General features: G+C 42.9%; 2 protein-coding genes across 4 annotated transcripts in view; both read left to right on the top strand.

Annotated features, from left to right (window-relative positions):
- Positions 1-13,714, top strand: OGFR (opioid growth factor receptor). Of its 3 annotated transcripts, none has more exons than XM_044986482.1 (9): positions 1-275; positions 2,243-2,323; positions 4,822-4,869; positions 5,900-5,962; positions 6,295-6,382; positions 7,772-7,850; positions 8,391-8,457; positions 8,825-8,973; positions 10,211-13,714. In XM_044986482.1, the coding sequence occupies exons 1-9, from the start codon at positions 78-80 to the stop codon at positions 11,625-11,627; spliced, it is 2,190 nt and encodes a 729-aa protein (XP_044842417.1). In that variant the 5' UTR covers positions 1-77; the 3' UTR covers positions 11,628-13,714. The 3 variants fall into 3 exon arrangements, with proteins under 3 accessions (XP_044842417.1, XP_044842418.1, XP_044842419.1); XM_044986483.1 differs by having other exon boundaries at positions 2-275; positions 2,248-2,323; XM_044986484.1 differs by lacking the exon at positions 2,243-2,323 and having other exon boundaries at positions 2-275.
- Positions 13,715-17,184: 3,470 nt separating this feature from the next.
- The window catches only part of COL9A3 (collagen type IX alpha 3 chain), a 67,411-nt gene continuing 60,385 nt past the window's right edge, over positions 17,185-24,210 (top strand). Inside the window, exons 1-2 of the mRNA XM_044986376.1 lie at positions 17,185-17,319; positions 18,576-18,644. Of these exons, the coding sequence (XP_044842311.1) occupies positions 17,245-17,319; positions 18,576-18,644 (144 nt within the window). The 5' untranslated portion in view covers positions 17,185-17,244. The remainder of the gene's footprint in view (positions 17,320-18,575; positions 18,645-24,210) is intronic.

The raw sequence follows: 24,210 nt of genomic DNA, 5'->3' as shown, positions 1-24,210 counted from the left end.
TGGCTTTGTACCCGACCCCTCCCAGCTGCTAACGCAGCGCCTCTTTCGGTTTCCTTTCCTAGCAGCCGGGGGCGCCGATGGCGGCTTGGATGAGCTTCACGGGGCTGGAGGATGGCGAGAAGAAAGGGTGGTGCTGCTGGGAGTACGACTCCACCTGGGAGAGCGAGGAGGAGGAGGAGGAAGGGAAGGAGTCGCAGGAGGCCCGAGCCGACAGAGAGGGAGAGGAGTCCTCGCCAGGGTGGTTCAGGGGCTCCCATCAGGCCAGCGGCGCACAGGTGACTCCTCCGAGTGGGCTTTCTGTCTGTGAAAGATGGGGGCGACCTGCTAGGGAGGCTGGGGGTTGTTTTGGCAGGGCGGTGGGAGAGGTGTTATTCCTCCAGTGTGCTCGGGGGACTTGGGGGTGAGGAGAGAGCCCCTCAGTATCAGATCTGTGTATGTGGGGGAGAAATATTAATTTGCCTTTCCTGCCTTTCTCCTGGCCATCTGAGGTGTTATGTTCCACTAAAGCTTCATGCAATTGCCATATGCTGTTTCTGAATATCTTTCCCAGCATTCCTGGTAAGCAGGATAATTTTGTTAGAAATCAACTTTCCATCTTGTAGACTCAGTTGATTCCACTTCCCTGAATCTATGATGGTGAAGTCTGTTTTTTAACATCATAGCTCAGAATTGTTGACACTGAGCATCTTCTGTTGCTGTATATGCTCCAACCACTTTATTTGGGGGGGGGGTGGCCTTTTATTGGTGGCCCTAAGGGATGTTACTCTTAAGATTGTACCATCAAGCAATATTTCTTCGCTTTTAAGATTGAAATAAAATTTACTAGGTTTTTACGAAGCTACTTCAAGAAGGGGCGCTATATAGATCTGCGGTGAACCTGAAAAAGACCACCGGCTAATGTCATAAACACTTTAAAAAATCCTTATGAGGCTGCAAAATGTGATTTTTATTTAACTCTGTTGCTGTAAAATGTTAGTGTTGGATAACTGTGTGTTTTAAGTCTCTTGTAAAGTTTCTCACTATCTTCATCAGTGTTAATAACAGTCCCAGGATACTACTTAAACAGATCTTTTGTTTTGCTTTTTGTCTTTGTTTTAGGAAAGAGAAAATCAAAGCTCATTGCAGTCTTTTTTTTTTCTCTAACTCCTCCTATCTTGGGGAAAAGGAAACTAATCCTTGTGTTCAGTTTCACTTTGGTGACTCGGCTCAACACATTTGTAAGGTTAGGAGGTTGCACATCTTAGTTAATTCACTTTTTTTAAGGAAGGTTATATTTTTAAATTATGTGTAGAAGCTCATTCAGTAAAATAGCTTTTTGATTTTATCTTGAAGCACAAAGTAATGCTTAATTCTTCAAGGGCACAGATTTAGTAATAAGTTTGCAGACAAAACTAAGACTTAGAATGATCCTGTAAATGAATCTGCCCATGCCCATTCCAGCAGCAGCAGCAGCATGGAGTTCTGTTGACTTCACTGAGATTCTGCTTGTGCAGATCCATTTGCAGAATCTAGTTCCAGGACTTTGTCTCAAGTGCCTGTAGTATTTCATGAAATGCTATTCACAGAGATACAGGTGTCCTTGTGGAAGAACTTTGTTTACTTATTGTTAAAGGGATGCTGTCAAGTCAAATTTAGTCTTAAATGTAGGTTTTGGTTTTAAAGGAAAAAAACTTTTACAAATCTTCAAACCAATTTTTATTCCTGTAGAAGCATCTCTTCCCTCCCCCTTCTTCCCCCCCCCCCCCCCCCCCAAGCAAACATTCCTCTGGATTGTGCTAATGCAGAGGAATCAGAAAGTGGAATGGCCTAGATACTGCTTCTTTTCCTTTCTTCCCTTTTTCTATGCTAAGAAAATTGCCTGCTGTTGATCACGAATGCAGCTGAACTGGTGCTGTATATAGTTTAAATGGAAGCAAAGGCAAAGACAACCTGTTTTCAGCACCAGTGAATGGATTTTTCAAAGCCTGCTTTAAAGGGATGTTGCAGCTTCTTACCCCCAAAATATCAGCACCCTGCTTCTAAAAACATTAACTCTTCCTTTATAAATGTATTGCTATCCCTCTCAAGCAAAGTCTGCAATAGTCTTTGAGGAGAATGCGAGAACTCTTATACCAAAAAAACCCCAAGTTTTCTCACCATTCATTTTACACACATCTGCAGCCTGCAAAGAGCTCTGACCAGTTTGCAAAACAAGTACCTATTTTCGCTCCTATTAAACTAACGTAGATTCCTTTCTCTTCAGTCTAGATGGTATTGTCTATTCAGGAAGACATATATGTTTTTGAGGAAAGTTCTTTCAGAGCTTAATCTTTCAGATGCCCAGGTTAGAGATTTTTTTTTAATTTTATTTTAAATACGTACTTTCAAACAACTGGCTGAAACCAAATCCTAAATTGTATATGTCTTTTGTACGTCATTATAAAAATGCTGTTTGTTTATAACTGGAGCTGTCCATGGACATGTTTTGAGAGAATTTTTTTTAACACATTTAGCTTCCCCTATAAAACAATATGCATTTTTGTAATAAAAATCTTGGGTTTTATTCTAATTTTTTTAACACCTGCTTATTCTACTGCAGAATCGCAGGCTTCATGTTCCATTGCACCAACTTCCCTCTCTAACAACAAAACTGACTTTGTATTGTCCCATCCGCAAATTATTTTGTGAGGATGAAACCTCTGTTTGCTTAGGCTGCTCTTCCTAGAATGCTGGCCACATTCTCTTTACATGAGTCTTGCAGTTATCTTCCTTTCTTTCTTGCCACTGGTTGCTAGCTCTTGTTCACATCCTCCAGCTTTGTTCTCGGCTTTTCTCACACACCTCTGAATGGAAGCTTAGCCCCAGGAACGCAACAGCAGGAGATTGGGTATGCCTTCTCTGCTTGCCTGTCATTGCTCTGTCTGATGATGCTCTGTTCGAGGATTCTCTTGTCTCAGATCCACCAGCTTTCTAAACAAGACTTGCTGCACTTCTGCTTCATATGAGTCGGCTTCCTTAAACTTGCATTATATCTATCTTGAGTCACGCTTGTCTCTTGCAGACCTAATCCTTTTCCATAATTGGAGCTAGTCTTCTCTTATTTCATGACACCTGATTGTGTTAGGGGATATTGGAGCAGAAGAGTCTGAAACGCAAATAAGACAGTTGGGGTGAAATCCTGGTCCCAGTGAAATCAATAGCAAAATTCCTATTGACCTCAGAGGAGTCAGGATTTTACTCCTGGATTTTAAACATCAAGACTGTAGCTGGATTTCATAGGGCGAAATCCCAATCTCTTTTTACATCCTAAGAAACAACTGTACTGGCCTCCCTAGCACCAGGAACTTAAGTTCTAATCCTGGTCCTTCCATTGACTGGCCTGGACAAGTCCCTCACTTATCTTGCTGTTTCATCTCCTGTAAAATGGGAATAATGCTTATCTACTTTGCAATCTGTTTATTTTAAATAATTATTTAGCCTCCTCCTCTCTGGGTTATGGGGAAATCTGTGTAAATGTTCAAGATTTTTTAAAATTACTTTATTTATGGCTTTATTCTGTGGGAAACCTTTTTTCCAAAGGTGTCTAAAACAGACGTGCGTACAACACCTGGAAGATAGATGCTAAGTGTTTTTATTATTAAAAATCGATGGGACTGGACAGAGAAATCTCTTGACTACAAACCATTTGGTACATAATCTAATTCACCCTAAATAACACAGTGGACGTTGATCAGTATTTGGCTGTTTGCAGGAAAGTCTCTGTTTCCAGGACAGGAGGAGGAAATTATAATGGTCAGATAGTTGCAAAAAAATTGGGAGAGTCTGTTTGTTCTTGCAAGTGCTGAGCACCAGGGGCCAGATCCAGGCAAGCACTTTGAGGCCTGGTCCCAAATCCATTGAACCTGATGGAAAGATTCCCATTAACTTCAGAAATCTTTGGATCAGGCCCTTTCTGCACGAGTAGTCCGGTTGAACTCAGTGGGACTTTCCAGGCACTTAAGGTTAGACCACATGCTGAAGTGTCTTGATGGATTGTGGCTAGAGTGCCCAGCAGCCTGCATGAGTCCTGTCTGCATCTTTCTGCTGCTTGCATATTTTAATGGCAGTTCTGTCATTGAGGTTTGTATAAACACAATCCATGTTTTAAAAAATAAAGGACAATTTCCTTTTTTAAAAAAGTCAGTTATTTAATGTCACTCTCATAACTCCCACTTCCATGTTATGCTGGGAGAAAGTATATAATAATAATAGGAGATATCCTATCTCCTAGAACTGGAAGGGACTTTGAAAGGTCATCGAGTCCAGCCCCCTGCCTTCACTAGCAGGGCCAAGTACTGATTTTTGCCTCAGATCCCTAAGTGGCCCCCTCAAGGATGGAACTCACAACCCTGGGTTTACAGGCCAATGCTCAAACCACTGAGCTATCCCTCCCCAGCTTTAGCCAGTGATTTCTGTCTAAACGCTGTATTAAATTCATAAACACATCTTAGACCTCTAGGGCTTGATTCTCCTTTCACTTTCAGCTGCTTTACCCCAGCGTGTAATTTCAGTGCCTTCAGCAGATTTGCTCATGATTTTGTATCAGCTTATCTGAGAAAAGAATCAGGTGACAACTGTCTGTGAGGTTTTTTAATACTGATTTGAAGTATAAACAACGCAACTTCATAACTAATAGAACTTGTCACTGAAGTGACTGACTTGAAAGAAGTAAAACGTTACTGGGGTGTCTTAGTTCTTGATGTTTATGAGTGAACTGTATTTTTCTTTTAAAATATATCTGACGTTTGGTTTCAATAATGTCGACCTAAGTCTCATGTTAAAGTTTTTTGTTTTTTTTTTTAGGAGCGAAGAAGACCAGCTGTCTCATCAATTGGCTATAGAGGTTTTGAGGTAGGATTAAAACAGTGTTTGCCTGTTTGGAAAGATATAGATAATGGTGATGGGAAATATATTTAAATAACTCACTTGACTCTTGGCTACGTTATCTTACATAAACCAGCATTGCTGCTTGCTAGATGCACAGCTTCTTCTCTTCCACTCTAAGCTGTAGAAGAGTTCAGCTTAGTAATATTCTAAGGGAGTGACCACCTAAATATTTTGCAGTTGGGATTAAGTATCCCTTTTGCTCCTGGAAAATGTGCGGAAATGAGGTCTGGACTTCAATTGTGGACTTCAGTTGTCTAGGCTACAATAAAAGGTGTCCTTTTTTAAAGGACAACAAAAGTGAGTTTATGCCTTAGCGTTAACAAGGAAATTTGTATTTTATTGTGTAGGGCTTCCTTAACCATCTAAAGTGGGAAAAAATATAACGTACCTATTAAAGTCTTAGTGTAGACCAGATGCTATCGTGTCTTTAAGAAACTCACACCTTTAATCTTAGTCTAAATAAGGTATTGATATTTGGGCCTCATTCCAGTTAGCATTGTCTTTCCTACTGTCCAAGAGTAAGATTTGTGGTGTTTGATCCTACCTGCCCTAGGGAGAGAAGTGAAGATTCCAGTCCCGAGGGTAAAAGACAAATAAAAACTCTGCAGAAGTTCATACAAGCAAACCATCTGACCCTGGTTAATTAGGCCGGGAAGGAAGGAAAAGCTGAGTTAATAAAGGAGATGATGTCAAGCTGTCTTAGCCTGAAGGTACCTTCAGGGATGCAGTGAAACAATCAGAATGATAGAATGGATGCTGAAGCATAGGTGTATCCTCAGCTGGTCTGCCAGGGGAGATAAGAATTCAGAACTTGGTGGAGGATATTAATGGGGGGTAATGGGAAATATTTGCACGAGAGGCGAGGTTAGCCAGACTTTCTCACGTTAGCCAGAACAGCATTTACAGCATCAAGAAGAAACATGGCAAAACAGTGTTTTCTGTTGGGAAGCTTTTGTTCTGGATCTCTGATTTGTCTCTTTCCTCTTCCCTTCAGTTCTTGACTGGACGCAACTGGACAGCTGCAAAAGATATGCAGAGATACAGGCATTGTTATCCGGTACAGGCTGGAGATTTATGAACTTCCTGTTTTTCATGGGTTTTTTTTCTCTTCTCGTGCTAGACGCAAGGGGCACTTGGTTGATGTCATTTTATCAGCCTGAAGTTGGCAGATTGATGAGGCATATTAAAATGATGATAAAGTAATTCACTTCTCATCCAGTTACCAGGATGTACTCACTACATCCTGCTGGCTCAGAAACAAGCTGTTGGCTCCCAACTGTTGTTCTCAGACTTGGTAGCCTTGCTAGCAACACAGAAGAACTATGGGGAAGATCATTATGTATGTGTTTTAATGCATTGCTGCTTGTTAATGTCTCCTCTTTTCTGAAGGGTTTGAAAGAAAGGGAACCTGATGCTGAAGAGGAGGAGATGTGGAATTTAAGTTTTTACAAAAACGAAATTCACTTTTTGCCTCATGGTATGTATCTGACCTGGACCCTCCCATCTGTGCAGTTGTAATGCATGTGAGCTTGCAAAGTGTCCCACTGATTGGAAGGAATAGAATCCAGCTCTCTTGATTCCCAGCCCTGTGTTCAGCCTGCCAGAGCTCTGCCTTGTGTTGTCTTAGCTCCATGATGCACAAATAATGTAAATCAGGGTTTCCCGTTTAAATTGCAGAATGTGGCCAATTCCTTGGTCCTTGTTCTTTCCTTTGTTTTGCTCTGTGGCATATGCAGAATTAACTCACCGTGTGCACTTCAAAGTTTTCTGTTTGTAACTGCAGTTTGAAAGGCTCTTTGCTTTTTAAACAAACAACTAATTCGGGCAGGCAGAATACCTGGTGGGCCCCTCTGTAGTCATTAAGTATATTTGCCCACAGCCATTCTTTAAAATGTTAAAAATGTTTTCTGCTAGGCACCTTCCTACGGCAGGACATTAATGCCTTTAGACCCACATTCACATTAACTTCATAGCTTTGGATGAGAATCTGAGCTGTGGGTGTGAACATTCAGCTCTCTAGATGAGTGTTTAGCCATCCAGCTCTCCCTCATGCCCATTCCCTGTGTGCTGAATTCTCACTCCAAGGTGCCTTCGCTTCAGGCATATGCAAAAGTGAAATGACGAGAGCTGCCATCCGAAGGGAAAACAGTAACATTCCATCACTGATCTGAAACTAAGAAATGAGATGAGTGTTTAACCTGACGTAAGCATCTGTGAAGTCTGGATGCTGTTTTTCTGGGGTCCTTCCGGATCCAGCTATGGTGCTCTGTGGGATGTCAGTCTTCGCTCAAGACTGAGAGACTCTAAAAGTACTAGAAGGCTTCTCTCCCCTTCGTAGGGCTTGATCTTGAAAAGTGCTGAGCTTCAGTGGAAGTTGAGGATGCTCACTACCTTGTAGGACGTACTTGGGTCATTGCAAGATCAGGCCTCAAGTAGCAGCAGACTCATTCTGGAGAATCTACCCCTAATTTGTTGTGTGATAGCAGATCATAACGCCAGCCTGGCTTTTACTTTCTGGGTTTGATGGTGCTTGGCTTGTTAGAAAATAATCCATCAATATGCAGTTATTTGACTGTGCAGAGGAATGCAGGATAGGGCCCTTTCTCAGGAAAGGCATTTCCTTAAAGCCTGCACTCCAGAAACCTGTGCTGTTAAAAACATAACTCTGTTAGGGCCCCTTGGAGAGGAAACTAGGTTGTCATTTTGTTGAAAGTGCTCTTTTTATGTAGGTTACCCTGACCCCTTTTGAAGACAGACAGATCCTGTTTTCTGTAACTATATCCCATCTCCTGGACAATCAGTTAACTTTACACATACTCATTTGCTGCAGTTTCTTCTCTCACCTCCCACGCTTTTTTTCACCTAGGCTTATTTATTGACGAGCTCCTTGAAGCTTGGCAGGAGGATTACGAGACTCTGGAAGAAAACCATTCTTATATACAATGGTAAATAATTATTACAAAAGGCGATGTCTCTTAGAATGATTCTCTTCTGATGTCTGTCTCAAAGAATTTGCTGCTTCAGAGCTGCTGTGGCTGGCTTCTCAGAAAACCTTGGGGCCCCTCTTGAGCTCTAAATTTGTGAGATTTATTTGAGTCAGTTACTTTCTTTAAAAGTAACAAGAGGGTTGGGTATCCTGGAGATTTCCCTTGCAGCTCTGTCAGTAGTCTTCAGTCCCCAGCTGCAGTATGTATGGAAACCAGGTTCTGAGCAAAGAGATTGTGGTGGTGATTAAGTTAGAAATACCCAGACAGATAAACAATTAAGACTGCTAATAGTACAAGTATGTATAATGACTTTTCGCAGTGTGACTTAGGCTGTTACAGACTAAACTCTGTGTGTTTTCCATGTTATGTCCTCTCGAAGAGGACTGTATTTGGCATCTACAGCGTTTTGGAGACCTTTCTGTTAACTTACTTTTAAGGAGCAGGTGTGCTAGGTTGAATGTGATCTCTATTTTGTCTAATCTGCAAATCTTCTTTCAGGTTGTTTCCTTTGCGTGAACATGGGATGAACTGGCGTGCAAAGCCTCTCACATGTAAAGAAATTCAGGTGTGCCTCTTCTTTTATTTCAAGCCTTTTATACTTGAAAGGCATTGGGGGTTCAGCTAGGTAAATGTCTGCCCTATACTATGTAAAGATGCTCTATTTCCTTCCCCACCATAATGGAGCCAGCTCCAATGACTGTTAAATGCAGCTTTTGATCTTTTTGCCCCTCAACTATCCTCAGCAATAAATTATAGGTTTGTTGATAAAAGCTAGAAATAACCGGTGAAGATCCCAAATGTGTGTCTTTACACAATAGCCATTTGTAAGCATTGTGTGTAACTGAAAGGCCTCTTAAATAACTGATGCAGATAGTTTTTAAATCTTTTTGGGTTGCCATACATGCCAATTTGGAGTCTTTTGTGCATTTCAGGCCTTTAAGAACTCCAAGGAAGTTATGCAAAGATTCATTAGAGCTTACAAACTCATGCTGGGTTTTTATGGAATAAACTTGATCGATCAAGAAACGGGGGAAGTGCAAAGAGCAGAAAACTGGCGTCAGAGATTTCGCAACCTTGATCGGTGAGTCCCATTTACACTGTTTGGTTTTTATTCCTCACTCTTGGGAAAGAACAATCAAATGAAGCCAAAGGAATTAGTTGCGTACAGAGATACAAAGGCTTTCTGTGTTACAGAAGTTGAATGATCTGACCACAGAACTGGGAGCCAACTAGCCAAGAGTTTAGGTGTCCTTATTCTGGCTATAGCTTGGGAGGCCTGTCAGCATCTTTTGTATTACTGTAAATTACTTGAACTGCTTAGCGGCCACAGCTGTCCCAACGTGAGCCATGTGTGTATTGTGTGTTCCTGCTATGGCATTACTAGCCGAAAGGTGGGTGTCCATCTGAGTCTCCCTAAGGCTGTAATACAGGCTTAGAGACTCTGATATTTGCGGCCTCGGAGTTTGTGTCTTACACATGTTTACTCTTCAGTGAGATGGGTCTCAAGCAGCTGTAGTCTCTGAAATCCACTGGAACAATTTTCACCTGTAGCTCCGTATACGTCAGGGATTACTTCTTTTAAGATATGCTGAGAAGAGTGTATAAAGTTCAGTTTTGAAAACAAAACGATCACGGGAATTAAGAGTGAAGATCCCTCATTACCGCTGGGAACTTGGAGTCCAAACTCCTGAGTTCTGTTGTTGGCAGTGAGCATGTGTGACGTTGGACAAGCCACTTAACCTCTCAGTCATTTACATAGGGAATTATGCTTATTTAATAGCTATGCTTCCTAAGGTGTTTATAAGGCTGCCTCAATGCCTGTGAAATGCTTTCAGGTCCTTGGATGAAAAGTGTTACTTAAAAGCAAAGTAGTGGTGTTGTAGGTATTATTGTCATGCACTGATTGATGATATCAAATTCCTTTCCCAATACTATCTTTGTAGTTTAAACTGCACATCAATGATGGCAGTGGGGAAGCCACCCCCCATTCTGGAATTCGGATATCATTTAATCTCTGCTACAGAGTTAACTGGAACATTGAGACAAGGACGGGATAGCGCTGTTTGAAAGCCAGAGCAGATAGGCTAGATATTACAGCAATAGATGCTTCTAAAATAGACTGGCTTAAATGTGATCTACCCTTAAAGATTCCAGCAAAGACTTATTTGTAGTTAACAACTTTCAGCATGTCTACTTCTAAGATACCTTTTTGGGTTCAAGTGGGACTCTGTACTGTGCTGCTTTCACTTAAAGATGTCATTTTCATGTTTCACTGTCTTCAGCTTGTTTTTTCTTTTTTTTCCTGTTTTGTGTCTCAGGTTTAGTCACAACAATTTGCGGATAACTCGTATTCTGAAGTGTCTGGGAGAGATGGGGTATGAACACTATCAAGTACGCCTGGTCAAGTTTTTCCTAACAGAGACACTTGTTTTCCAAACACTCCCAAACGTTAAGAGAAGTGCCTTGGATTACTTCCTGTTCACCATCAGAAACAAGCAGAAGCGAAGGGAACTGATACACTATGCATGGATGCACTTTAAACCTCAGGATAAGTTTGCATGGGGGCCTCATAAGAAACTCCAGAAATATCAGCTTCCGTCGTTAAAGTCTCAGCACTGCCAAAAGGCTGAGGACAAGAAGGAATCCGTCGGAGATAAAGAAGCAGCGGGAAAGAACGAAACCAGTCCTCCAGACAGGGAGGAGAAAGTTGGAGATGCTGCATACTCAGAAACCAACAAGGTGACTGACGAGTGTACCTCAGAGGAGCAAAGTAAGTGTGGTGCCATGTACGTTGCAGAGCGAGGAGACATCGTAGAAGAGAGAGAAGCCTCACTTCCCCAACTAGAAGAGAAGGTTCTGAGTGAAGACCTTGTGGGCTTGGGGGATGGAGCAGAGAGTGAACACCTAAAGGAAAGCAAGAAAAGAAAGCTTGAGATGAACAGATTAACTGGTAAGTGCGCAGGGCTATTGAAAAGTCCCACTGATATTGAGAAGATCTCTTATAACCTAGGGGAATTTGCTATCAATCAAGAGACCACAGAGACTCTTCCGGCATTGCCAGAAAAAGGTGATAACGTAACAGCTGAAGAAGGTGATGTCAGTAGTGAAGACTTAAAGGCGTCTGAGTCATCTGACGCACCTGTAAAAAGAAGGAAAGTTGATGAGGCAATGCCAGAGAACAGTACCGTAAATATGGCAATAAACTTGAACACTGACACCACTACCTGCAACGTCCAAGCAACAGGGGCTGAGAAAGAAGAAGTTAGTGAGGAAGATACGGTTGTGGAAGAAATTAATGTGAAAACTGAGAGTGGTGCTGAAGGTGCATCTGTGAATTCATTGCCTGGTTCTGAGACTAATGAGCCTGGCCTGCCTTCTTTGGCAGGCAGTGGCTCAATGCTACGTGAAGCAAATTCAGAAATACAGAACGAAGAGCACCAATGTAATGAAACTTTAACAGTAAGTGAAAGCCAGGTAGACGACAAAGAACAGAAAGAAGGGACAGAAAATGTCGGTGCAAGAAGGGAAACAAAAATCCCAGACAAGAACCGGGGCCAAGAGGTTCTTCAGCAGTGTGTGGTGGAATCTTGTCCTGAAAAAGTCAGTGCTAGGAACACAGCGCAAGAAATTAATTGCATTGAGGACTCAGCAGAACTGAATGATCAGCAGACAATGGCAGAGAGCGGCAAAAACGTTGCAATAGCACCAGAGCAAGGGGAGGAGGAAGGACAGTAATGTCCTGAATTCAAGGAGCATGAAACAGCGATTCAGACTCCAAAGACACATGGAAAAAGACGTCTCCTTTAAAACAACCCAGAACAAACTCATTCCCTCCCCTCCCTTCTGGTTGTCCTAACTAGAAAAAAAATCTGCTTGGTCAATTTCGTAGGGAAGAGCCCCGGCCTCTTCCTGTTCCTGTTTGTATCTGACATGCGGGACTGTCTGCAAGGATTTTTCCCTTCACCTCTTTTTTTGGTATGTGTTTTAAAGAAGGAAAAAAAGCTTCTTTCCTCTTTGAAAGAGCAAAGCTCTTATTTAATAAGTGATCTTAATCCATGGAATACAGATATTTGTAGGATAAACCAATTGGTTTCTGGTTTTATTTTTTTTACCAGGTAACTCCTCTTGGGCACTTTGGAAACTGTCACACTAACACCGGGGAGTTTTTACATTTGCTGTCTCCCTAGTAAAGGCCAATGTGAGGCCCTGTTGATCATCTTGGTGAGGCTCTGTTGAAATCATTTTTTAAGGAGACACCAATTTGGTTGTGCAGTGGTTGTCCGACTTGAAGCCTGGTGCTCTTCTGCTCTGTGAGGGCAAAGGTCCCCCATTCTGCTAATATTTGCTTGCAAAAGGGGTGAGGGTAGCGAAATTTCATGTATGTGAAAATGCAAATGCCTTTCCATTGGTAAGTTACTAATTTTAAGAATTTAGTTTAGAATACAAGAGTTGTTGATTGAACTATACAGGCCAAATGTTTGACAAATATTAACCTTAACGGGACTTTTCTCCAATCTGTGCAGGGATGTTGAGGGTTTAATTCCATCTAGCCCTAGCACAAGTCACTTATGCATTTCTTCCAAGGGTTGTTGGGAGACTGGAAACCCACCAGTCTCTGAAAGAGAAGGGAAAAAAAATAAAATACAAATCAGGCATTGCTTAAAGAGAGTGCTGCCCTCTGGGAGTCCCTTTTCCTCTCTCTGTGGAGCCCTGGTGGTTTTTTCAGATGCTACTTTTTTCATTGGTTCTGAGTCCTTTAACTGTCTGTCAATGCAGTTTTCATCAAGCTACTGTTCCCTTGTCCCTAGTGCGGATTTTCACCCTTGATTTTAATCCCTTTTCCAGTTTGTGCACATGTTGTTGTGCCAGTAGCATTCTGTCTCACTGTCCCAAGCATGTTCTGCAGCGTGTCCTTTGCACTGTCGGGGATCATAGCTCTATCTTGGCTGTGAAACAGTTGAACTGTCAAGGGGTGTTTTTTAAACCAGAAGCATCATGAGAATCTCGTCAGCCCCTGCCACCTACTGACCAGCACTAATGATGTTACTATCTATTGTTACTACCATCTAACTTGCACTTAATTTTAATAATGTGCACATCGGCCTTGTACGGAATTCAGCTGGCATAAAGGAGCATCATACAATGTCATGCTGTATGCAGGAGAAAATATTAAGGTATTTACCGCAGTGGACCTCCTTCACCAAGCAGGAGGAGAAAAATGCAGCAGCTGAAAAGACTGGACTTGATGTTCATTTAAACTCTGGTTCTTTTTTTGGTTGGTTTGTTTTTTAAATACGATTTGGTTTTTGTAGAGCGTTGCTACAGCTTAGGTCAGCCATCCTATCAGAGAGTTTTTTCTTCTGCATGTTCCAGCTCTTAAGCAAAGAATCTTTAACTGTTCTGGAATTTAATCTGTGACTTACCTGCTCAAAAGGTGTATGCCCTGATCCGGCCTGGCATTTACACATATGTGTAACTCTAAGCACACATGTAGTCTCGTTGAAGTCGGGGCATATATGCTTATAGTAATACACAGTAAAGGCCTTAAAACCCATTTGTTAAAGTATTTTTTCTCTAGAAGAAAAACACATTGTGTTTAAATATTCAGTAAAACTAACTAAAGACCTTCAGTGTTTAGAGAACACAGGGAAAAAATTGCTTTTTATGAAAGTCTTTGTACAGTTTTATAGCTGTCTTTTTATTTAAGTAACGATGGTCTCACTGGATGTGTTCATATATGGCCCACTTTGCGTATCTTGTATGGTGATGAGTTTTAAATGAGATCTCAGTATAATGTATATTAAAGTATGATTTTAATGCAAGCCAGTTGTGGGTGTTGTTTTTTCACATGTGGAGGAGGAGAAGGAAGAGTGCTTTACCAAGCTCTCACTTGTGAGGCTGTTTTGAGTACCTTGCAGGCTGTTGCACATCTGAAAAACGTATCTTGGTGGGGAGGGTTCTGCAACTTCTTTGTGGATAATCTACTGCGTTCTAAACTTGGTTCTGGCCTCGTTGATCTAGTGAGATCTGTCCTAATTCATCCCTTTTCATAGTTCCCTTCCTTGTAAACACACACAAACTTTACCCCTCTCTCTTTCTCATTCAGCTCTCCCAAGCATACAACTTGTGCAGCAGCAGCCCGCTCTAACATAACTCTGCATAACTAGGAGTCCTCCAGAACTGTTTATAGGATAGGAAGCCTGGCACCTATGCCTGTCTTCTATCTGGGGAGTGATACCCCCTCAATCTGAACTGCTGACTGGCCCAGTTTGCCCCAGATTCCACCAACGTCCATGTCTTTGGATATTTGCCTGGCCTGCACACGGGTGGATCACCCTTCAGCTGTCTTGTTATGCTTCAGCCTAACAGGATTTAAAAACTTCTTAGACTGGTGTCTTGTCCAGTACAAACAATACTTTTTTTTTTAAGTGTTCTCTCTAATGGAGCTTGAAATTAGTATTTCTTTTTCCTAATTACCATGCAGACAGGGATATTATCTCTTTAGCTCTCACTTGTGGCATGATAAATTTAACTTGCAAAATAAGTGTGTGTAATTGAATATATACAAAATTTTTATGCAGATGCTGTCTGTGATGCTGCAGAATAATCTTTACTGCTACATTGGGAAGGGAAAGGCAGGATTGCCTTTTGGTTCAGGAAGACCTGGCTTCATTTTCCAGACTATCACAGGCTTTGGGGGCAGGTTGGCCGTGCTTGTGGATGGTCAATGTAAACAAACTGTCTTGCGGCCCACCGCAGATTACCTGGATGGCCCACCATTGGCCTAGAGAGTATACTTACAAAGCTTTATGAATGATACCAAGATGGGAAGGGTTGCAAGTCCTTTGGAGGATAGGATTAAAATTCAAAATGATCTGGACAAACTGGAGAAATGGTCTGAAGTAAATAGGATGAAATGCAATAAGGACAAATGCAAAGTACTCCACTTAGGATGGAACAATCAGCTGAACACCAACAAAATGGGGAAATGACTGCCTAGGAAGGAGTACTGCACAAAGGCATCTGAGGGTCAGAGTGGATCACAAGCCTAAACATGAGTGAACAGTTTAACACTGCTTCAAAAAAAACTCCAGCGATCATCATTCTGGGATGTATTAGCAGGAGTCTTGTAAGCAAGACAAGAAGTAATTCTGCTTTACCCCATGCTGATTGGACCTCAGCTGGAGTATTGTGTCTAGTTCTGAGTGCTACATTTCAGGAAAGATGTGGACAAATTGGTGAAGGTTCAAACAAGAGCAACAAAAATGATTAAAGGTCTAGAAAACATGACTCATGAGGGAAGATTGAAAAAACTGGGTTTGTTTAGTCTGGAGAAGAGAAGACTGAGGGGGGACGTAACCGTTTTCAAGCACATAAAAGGTTGTTGCAAGGAGGAGGGAGAAACATTGTTCTCATTAACTAAATAAGCTAGGACAAGAAACAATGGGCTTCAGTTGCAGCAAGGGCTGTTTAGGTTGGACATTAGGGAAAACTTCCTGTCAGGGTAGTTAAGCACTGGAATAAATAAAACCACTGGGGGTGGTTCAGCATCACTGCTGGTATAGCTTGGAGGTGTATTAACTCCATATGGGTTCCCTCCATTGCCACATGGTCATTCAGCCCATAGTTGTACCTTAAGTACTAGCCCCCACAAACACCATGGAGCAAGGGGAGAGGTTAGAGCTCCTGGAGCTGTGCCACAGAGGCGACCATCCAGGTGCCCTCGTGATAACTCCAGCTGGGATTAGGGCAAGGTGCTATTGAACCACACCCTAAATAAATGCTGAAGCAGGTGTATAGCTTGGCAGCTCACCTAATCAGTGTATTTCACTTGGAGCACAGGACCTTGCTGCTTGGGGGCAGCCCTTGCTGCGTATTGGTTCCCGAGTGGAGTTTATGGCTTGGAACAATGAAAACAAAACATTTTTGCTATATTTTGTTGGGGGGGGGACCATCTCTATTTGTAATAAGCACAGATTTTTGCCTCCTCATCCCCACTAGACACACATGTCACATTAACCCACTGTATGTTTGTATCTCTTTTCTGGGACAAGTGGTCACGCTAGGAGACTAGTGCATTGTTGTTTGGCGGGGAGAGGGAAGAAAAGCCATGAATCCGCTTTCTGAAATTTGCTCGGGTCGTGGCTTTTGAAGGGATTTGCATTTCCCCTGCCCCACCTCTCGGTCCCCAGCTCCCTCCTCTGTGCTTTCTACCAACTTTCTGGTAGGCAGATGGAATAAGGAGAGGTGGGCAGGCTCATCTGTTCTGTACCGGGAACACACACACTTCTCATTCAAAAAGGGAAAAGAGCTAGAGTGCGGTTGCACCATAATGATCATCTCTGACCCCTCAATCGCAATGAGTCTCTTTCCTCAGTGCAGCTCCACTTCCCGATTTTCACAGACAGTCCCCTTCTTTGGATGAAATCATCTTGAATTAACACGCAAAGGGAAATGCGGAGCCATCTGTAGGATTGTGAGCCTTGCTAATGTGCTCATATCTCAGATAATCTACTTTTGGAGTGTTGTCGTCCTCTCAGTGTCACACGCCTGTAGTGAAAATATCTCAAAGGCAAGTTTTGTTTTATTCTTTTCAGCTTTCTGTGGCTTTCTCCTACATTCCTCTTCTTTGCTCTTCTCGTCACTATGCTGGCTGTCTCTTCAGTGCCACATAAAGCGCGCACACAAAAATCAACCAGATGCTCTTTGAGTCTCCAAGAAACACAAATCCATAAAGCATTTAATGAAGCAAAGATATTAGCCCTATTCTCTGCACTGACCTCGTGCCTCTATAGGGATACCTGCATTTATTCCACAAAAATAAAAATCCACAGACGTTAACTAAGTCTTCATTTTTGTTACCTTTCATCCATCTAGTTCTAAGTTTGGTAGTGAATTGTGAACTACTTTTCACTGGCCTAGGTGAGACCAAAGTAACATCTGGGTCTAGGGATGGTGGATTTTAATTTTGTCTCCTTAGGGTTATCTGTCTGAGTGACAATTTCACTAAGGCAAGTCCAGCCTTTCCTTGGTTAGAAAGGTCCCCTCCCTGTTTCAGTTGGCTTGAGCTGTCTGTCTGTGCGGTGAATGTGTGCCTCCTTTCATAACTGACTGTGCCACTCTGCCGTTTGCCCCCACCTTCCCCCTCCTGAAACCTGGTCTCTCTCTCTCTCTCTGAGCTCAGCCCCTCTCGCCTGCCTGTGCTTCTGAGCTCTGCCCCCTCCAGCTGGAGACTCAGGTTTATCTGGAGACGGAGGGGCTCATTCGGGAGCTGAGATCTGGGAGGTGAAGGAGAGATCCATTGGAACCAGGAGAAGAGAAAGAGGCTAGTTTCACTGAAGAGAGACAGAGCATGGAGACCATGGCTGGATTCTCAGCTCTTGGGCTGCTCTTTCTTTTTCAATTACTAGCCACATCCTCAGCTCAGGTAAGAATGTGCCTTTACTTCTAATGGCCAAAAATCCCAGCTATTGATTGGAAAAAATACGTAAGGCTCAGAGGGTCTCATAGCAGCAGGATTAAATGTGCACTATATTGCAGCAGGCCAGATAATTGCTGTTCATTTAAAATAGAAAGTTTTGTGTGTCAGAGAGCATATTGCCTAGTGGTGAGAGCAGAAGTGTTTACTGGTAGGGGTTTGTTTCATGTCCTATGATATGGAAACTGCCACTTTAAACTTTGTGTAAAAGAATTGTCCTCATAGTTTGGTTTATAGCCGTGTCGGAAAAGCCTCAGGAAAAGGAGAAGGAAACGGTGATTTAGGAAAAAAATATTTTTGTTTTACTATAAAAGACAAAGTTTCCCACTAAATAGAAATCCCCTGTGCTCCACCTCTTCATCCCATTCAGGGTTTTTCTTCCTCTCCACCTCCCTCCCGCCCAGTTGATCTATTTTTGAGACATGTTTAGGAACAAGCACATTTAATTTGTATTCATTCAGGTGAAGCTACGTGTATTCGTAGCAAACGTCCCTGTAGTGGTGTTAACTTTCCAGTGTGTATCGTTCAGGAAAATTCTCGGGGGGAGGATTTTTCATTGCCTTAATGAAGGAATTTTTGCAGCCTGGCTCAGGAATTCTGAGCTGACCTTCATCTGCTGTGAGCAGAACTAGCTCCACAATGAAACCTTTGTTCCCTGAAGCTGCATTGCAGGTACCCTCTGGAGCTCTTTCCACAAAGCAGACCTTTATAGGATCCCCACTTCTCCCACACCCCTAAGAGCTAAACCCCCCCACACCAGTCCCTTTAGCTGTGCCTTACTTCAGACTTTCCCCTTCAGACATTAACTATACGGTTCCATCTCTTCTGCTGCCTGGTTGTATACGGAATGTGAATGTCACTTTTAATACCAACCGCACACGCTGATTATTCTAACTTGGCTTTGCCTTTTCTCTGTGTCTACACTGTGAGTGACTGGGAACCGTTTTAGAGCCACTCCTGGAGCCAGGGCAGATATGATTCACTGTAAGCTTCCCATTCAATAAATAGCTCCTGCTGAATGGGGATGGGTTGGGTCTCACGGAAGCACTGAGGATGTGCTTAGATTCTTAGCAGATTAAGTCTGGAAAGATCCTTGCTTCCTCTGAGCCTGTCATGGATAGAGAAGGGGAGCTGCAGTCGCGCTGTGATCTGTGACCTACTGTGTGTGGTTTTTTTCTTCCATTCCCTCTCCCCATCCCTCCCAGAGAGCAGGACCACGAGGCCCTCCTGGACCACGAGGACTCCCTGGACCACCTGGCAAGGAAGGCATAGATGTGAGTGCTGAGCAGCAGGCGGCAGGCTGAGCTGGGGGAGGGAGGTGGGGTGGAGCAAGGGGAGGGCACATTTCATAGAGGAATTCTTCTAGTCCTCCTGTCCTCCAGAGAGAGGCTCCAGGCATTTGGGCAGCACTTCAGAGGGACTGAATTAACAGCCCGTGTGCCGTAGGCAAGGAAACCAAGGGGCTCTGTCCTGCTGAGGCTGAGTTACGTCTGGAGGTGCTGAGTGCCTAGGAGTTGCTCAGCACCTTGCAGGATCAAGTCCTCAGTGCCAAGTGGGAGTTTATGACAAGCTGGTGTGTACAACAAGCATTTGTTAATCTTCCGGGCCTCCTGCAACGCTTTCTCTCTGGCATCTGCAAAGGATGCAGGTTAGAGGGTGGAGGACAGTGGTGGGTTTAGTACAGCAGTTACTGTACTGGGTGTTGTTGTTGCACGCTCAGTGCAATACTGTGTATTTTATACCATTAGACAATTGTTTCTTTTAAAAGGTGTCAAGCACCTGGCTCTCCGGAGAGGCCCTAGAAAGCTGAATTAAATATACCATGCTGGATGCTGATCTCACTCACACTGGCTTGACACCACTCTAGCTACACTGTCTTCAATGGAATTACTCCAGATTTACACCCGTCTGATGGAGATCAGAATCTGGCCCATTGATTCCACTTGGAACTTTAAATGTCCTTAGTTTGTAGCAAGAGACAAATTAAATCGATGGGAATACTTTTTTGGTGGTTAATTCCTTAGTATTAACCCTTCCCCGTGACTGCAGGGTCAGCATCTGAGTTACTGCAGAATTTAGTGAAGGAGGAAATCTTATCCTATTTCTTTTAGTTGACGTTTCAGCTGAAATGAATTGAAATGTATACCCACTGGATAAAGACAGTCTTATCTTCCACACCTATCATAGTGGATTAAAATCGGTTCAGGTGATTTCAAAGGAGACTATTAATATCTCAAATACTAAGGATCAGATTCTGATCTCTTCATTCATGTTGAGTAGCACTTTACTCCTTGAGCTACTCGTGGAGTAATTTTGCTACTCATCATGAGTAAGAGTGTCAGAATGGGGCCTTAAAAGCAGCCTTTTGAAATAATATTCCTCCCATGCAAGTTAGTTTATTTTGGATATGAGAGCTAAAAAAAGGTTTATTCCTTTGCATCCTGTAACGGGTGAACAAGTAGCTTTTGTGCTGGTGATTGCAATTTTTTATGATCATTTTGCAAGGCTGGCCCCAGTGAAAACCTCATTGTTTTGTAGCCATTTCCCTCCATGTGTTCACTAGACTAAGGGAAACCAATTTACTAAATAATCTTATCCTAGTTTTTAATAACGAATGGTTTAGAGAAGGTAGGTCGGGAATTTCTATCTGAAATTTTGTAATAGAAGAACAAGGCAATTTAAAATGAAAGATAGCAAAAGGAGTTCTTTTCCACACAATTAGCCTGCAGAACTAATTGCCACAAGTTATTATTGCAGGCCAGAACTCAGCAGGATTCAGAAAAGGATTGGATATTTCTATGGGTAAAGAGTGATGATAATAAGGATTAAAAGAAGACCAAGAATTTTAGGACGGGTATAAACCTCATGCTCCAGTTCATAGACCATCATCTAACTAATAGGGATCAGGCAGAAACTTTTCCTGGAAGCAGGCTGTTCTGTTACTGCGTTCCGCTGGGTTTCTTTCATCTTCCTCTGAAGCAGGTGTTACTGGCTGCTGTCAGAGAGCGGATACTGGGCTCGATGGATGACCGGTATGATCCTATGTTCCAAATACTGTGCCGTTCCCACTAAACAATTTCCCGCATAAACAGAAGTTAGCGTCCTTTGATTTTAATAATCCAAAGATACCACAGAGTCACAGAAATATAGGGTTGGAAGGGACATCAGGAGGTCATCTAGGTCGGGCCCCCCACACTGAAGCATGAATTCAGTAGAACTACTCCATCCCTGACAGATACGTTTCCAACCTGTTCTTAAAAACCTCCAGCTTCCCTAGATGACCTGTTCCAGTGTTTAACTCATTATATAATTAGAAAGTTTTCTCTAATATCTAACCTAAATCTTCCTTGCTGCAGATTAAGCCAATTATTTCTTATCTTTCCATGGGCTGACCTTGAGAACAACTGATAACCTTCTTCAAATATGTAAAAGGCTGTTTTAAAGGTGGCTATCAGGTCCCGTTCTCCCCCCATCACTCCAATTCCCCCCCCACCCAGTCTTCTTTTCTCTAGACTAAACATGCCCAATTTTTTTAAACCCTTGTTTTCTAAGGTCTTGTCATTTTTGTTGCTCTTTTTGGATGCTCTCCAATTTGTCCACCTCATGTCACAATGCAGGCAAATCAGTGTCGTCAGAATGTGGCAGTCTGCTTAGATAGATGTTTTTGAAGATGTGTCGGCTGTTCTAAAACGAAAAGAAATAAAATGCTGTTCCTCACCCTACAGGGACTGGGTTTCCCTTCAAGGAACCCAAGGCCACGCTTTCAAACGTGCCCTGTAATTCTAGGAGCCTCTGTTCTGGGCCCCACTCTGAGACGCCACTGGCCCGAGTGCTCCCAACTCCAGCCAAAGTCAGCGGGAGCTGCAGATGGTCAGCACTTCTGAGGCATCGGGCTTCGTGTGTCTCAGGTGGGAGACCCAGAAACGGAGACATCCCTAACTAATGGCCATTCATGAAAACTTGGCTCTCGTTGTCCAACGTGGGCCTGATCCTGCAAAGCTCTGAGCACCGCTTGCACATTTTTAGGGACTTGTTGAAGGAAATGGACTTGGACAGCACTTGGCACCTTGCAGGATGAGGCCAGGTAATAATAATGAGTAATTAATCAGCTGAAGCTAGTCTTGATAGATCATAATATTAGACTGAGTTAAATCTCAGGGGAGCCAAACCCTGCAGACCTAGCTCATGGCTTGCAGAGGGAGGTTGGTGAGAGTTTTGACCATGTAAGGAAGGCAGGATTTCTCTCATAGGCTGTTCTTAACATAGGCTGAATGATAGAAGGATGCAGCAGGAGCAAAAAGAAGGAAAACATGCTGTCATGTATTAATAAATGAGAAATGCTCATCAGTCATTCAGGGTCAGAGCCTCGTATCACTCCACCCATTGAGTCTGCAAGGAATCCCATTGACTCAGATCATCAGGGTCAATATTTCGGTGGTTACCATTGAGTGCACCAGCATAATTTAAGGACCACCATTTGCCAGGGTTCTCTTAGAAGATGTTGTGAGGTGTGCAATCCCACATGGCTGTGCCTTTTTATAGCTCTGAATATAGAGGAACCTATTGAAGTTGTGTCAGAAATCTAGGCTGGTTTTTCTTTAATGAAAGAGCAGCTGTGTAAATTCTAATACTGTAAAGAAATAACTTATTATTTTATACGAGTGAGATCATTTTCAAAGGCATGCTCTGAACTTTTCTTGAGCATTTTAAGATACTATGATTTCCTCATGGTTTTTTTTTTTCCCTTGTTATTTTCTAAAACCATTCTGGCCACGTTCAGTTCATAGATGGCTTTAGAGAAATGAGTGTGTAGAATTACTAAAGAGCATTTGCGGTCAGATGTACACTGCAGAAGTGTGCAGCAACGGCTGACTATAGGCCTCAAACAATGAACAGAACATAACACACAACTAAATTATTCAGGCCAACTCTGGATAAAGCTTAAATGAACCCTGTGCTATTGGCACCCTTTCCAAAAGCTCCTTGCTTCGCTTCTGCCTCTCACTTTCAATCCCATTGAAGCCTCCTCTAATTATCTTCTTTAGAACACTGCATGTTCCATGATCTGTAACGAGGTAATTGCTTAGCTCCCAAGAATACAAAGGGTGTGTTGTGATTAAACCAGTCACCTAAGAGTTGTTGCTCTGAATTATTTCCAGCATGCAATTGTTACAAAGCCATTGTCAGTTCTCTAACAGACATTTCTCCTCTGGTCTGACTTTAATACAGGGTGGCTGAGACGAAGTAAACTTACTTCCATCTCATGTAAAACAGGGGAGAACTATTCCACTACTGACAGCCACCGATTCTAATTCACTAAGAAGGATGATAGTGATTTACCACCAGAGATATAAACGCTGATCAAAGTTCTGATTCTGAATGGGTTCTGCTAGCACAGACCCCAGTGCTAAGGCAAAATCCCCCTGAAATCAAATGGGGACCCCACAGGGGTTCACGATAGCAGATCCCAACGTGTGATCAGGTCATAAGACAGGAGAACTGTTCCTGAGTGGCTTTCTCTAATGCTGTGACCTTGCTGCCACGTATCAGTATCACAGAGGCCTGTAGGGAAGGGGGCAGGGTGATGGTGATAATCTAGAGGAGGATATAAAACATTGCTGTTCATTCTGTTATTCAAAACCTGCCATCCCAGCATAACTTTCCCCCTCATTTTCATTATAAAAGCTCTTCCCCAGCTCAGTTAAGGGCACCTATCTGTGGCATATTTCTGAGCAAAGGACTGCAATGGAATGGCCTCCGCAAGTCAGAGCACAAAGATTCCCTCTATCTACTGACCCTCCGAGCTGTGTGTTCTCTCAACAGCCGCACAACATGCAAATCCCTGCACTCTGACTGACTCAGGGCAGCCGGTCCAAGCCTAGAGATTTGCAAAGGAACTTTATGGTTGCAGACACAGTAAACATAGAGTCAGTTCTCAAATTCTTCCACCTTGGTTACTGTCTTCACAACTTCCCCTGTAAAGATGGCCACCGCTCACCCTACTCAGTAGCCACTCCTGTGCCTCCACAGCTCCTCCTAAGGAAAATTGCAGCTCTCACCTCCCCCCGTCAAGTGTAACTTACCAAAAAATAAATTTAAAAGGCAATGTGGGTTTATTATTTATTTAATGCCTGCTCCATTCCAGCCATAGGCCCCCTCCCCAGCCATCTCTTTGCCCTGGAACTAACTTACTTACTTTGGACTCCCAGAGTGTAAATTATTCCTGGAAGGGTCTGGGATAAATTATGCTGTTTGAGCAGCATTCAGAATCATGGGACTGGAAGGGACCTCGAAGTCATCAAGTGCAGTGCCCTGCACTCATGGCAGGACTAAGTATTATCTAGACCATCCCTGACAGGTGTTTTTCTACCCTGCTCTTAAAAACTTCCAATGATGGAGATTCCACAACCTCCCTAGGCAATTTATTCCAGTGCTTAACCACCCTGACAGTTAGGAAGTTTTTCCTAATGTCCAGCCTAAGCCGCTCTTGCTGCAATTTAAGCCCATTGCTTCTTGTCCTATCCTCAGAGGTTAATGAAAACTATTTACCTCCCTCCTCTTTGTAACAACCTTCTATGTACTTGAAAACTCTTTATCATGAATGAAAACTGTTAACTGAATCACCTCTCTCTCCAGAGGTGGCGGTGAATAACACGTGGGTTTTGCTAGATAGAATTGCCAATCCTCCAGGATTGTCCTGGAGTCTCCAGGAATTAAAGATTAATCTTTAAGAACATAAGAGCGGCCACACTGAGTCAGACCAAAGGTCCATCTAGCCCAGTATCCTGTCTTCCGACAGTGGCCAATGCCAGGTGCCCCAGAGGGAATGAACAGAACAGG

Source organism: Mauremys mutica, chromosome 13 (assembly GCF_020497125.1).
Source record: "Mauremys mutica isolate MM-2020 ecotype Southern chromosome 13, ASM2049712v1, whole genome shotgun sequence".
Classification (NCBI taxonomy): Eukaryota; Metazoa; Chordata; order Testudines; family Geoemydidae; genus Mauremys; species Mauremys mutica.
Note: the sequence above shows the minus strand (reverse complement) of the source record. Positions and strands in the feature narration are given on the sequence as shown.

Coding starts and splice junctions, on each gene's coding strand:
- OGFR (XM_044986482.1), top strand. CDS start 78: ATGGCGGCTTGGATGAGCTTCACGGGGCTGGAGGATGGCGAGAAGAAA. Junction 276..2,242: donor ATCAGGCCAGCGGCGCACAG/GTGACTCCTCCG, acceptor CTTTCTCTTCAG/TCTAGATGGTATTGTCTATT. Junction 8,974..10,210: donor AGATTTCGCAACCTTGATCG/GTGAGTCCCATT, acceptor TTTGTGTCTCAG/GTTTAGTCACAACAATTTGC.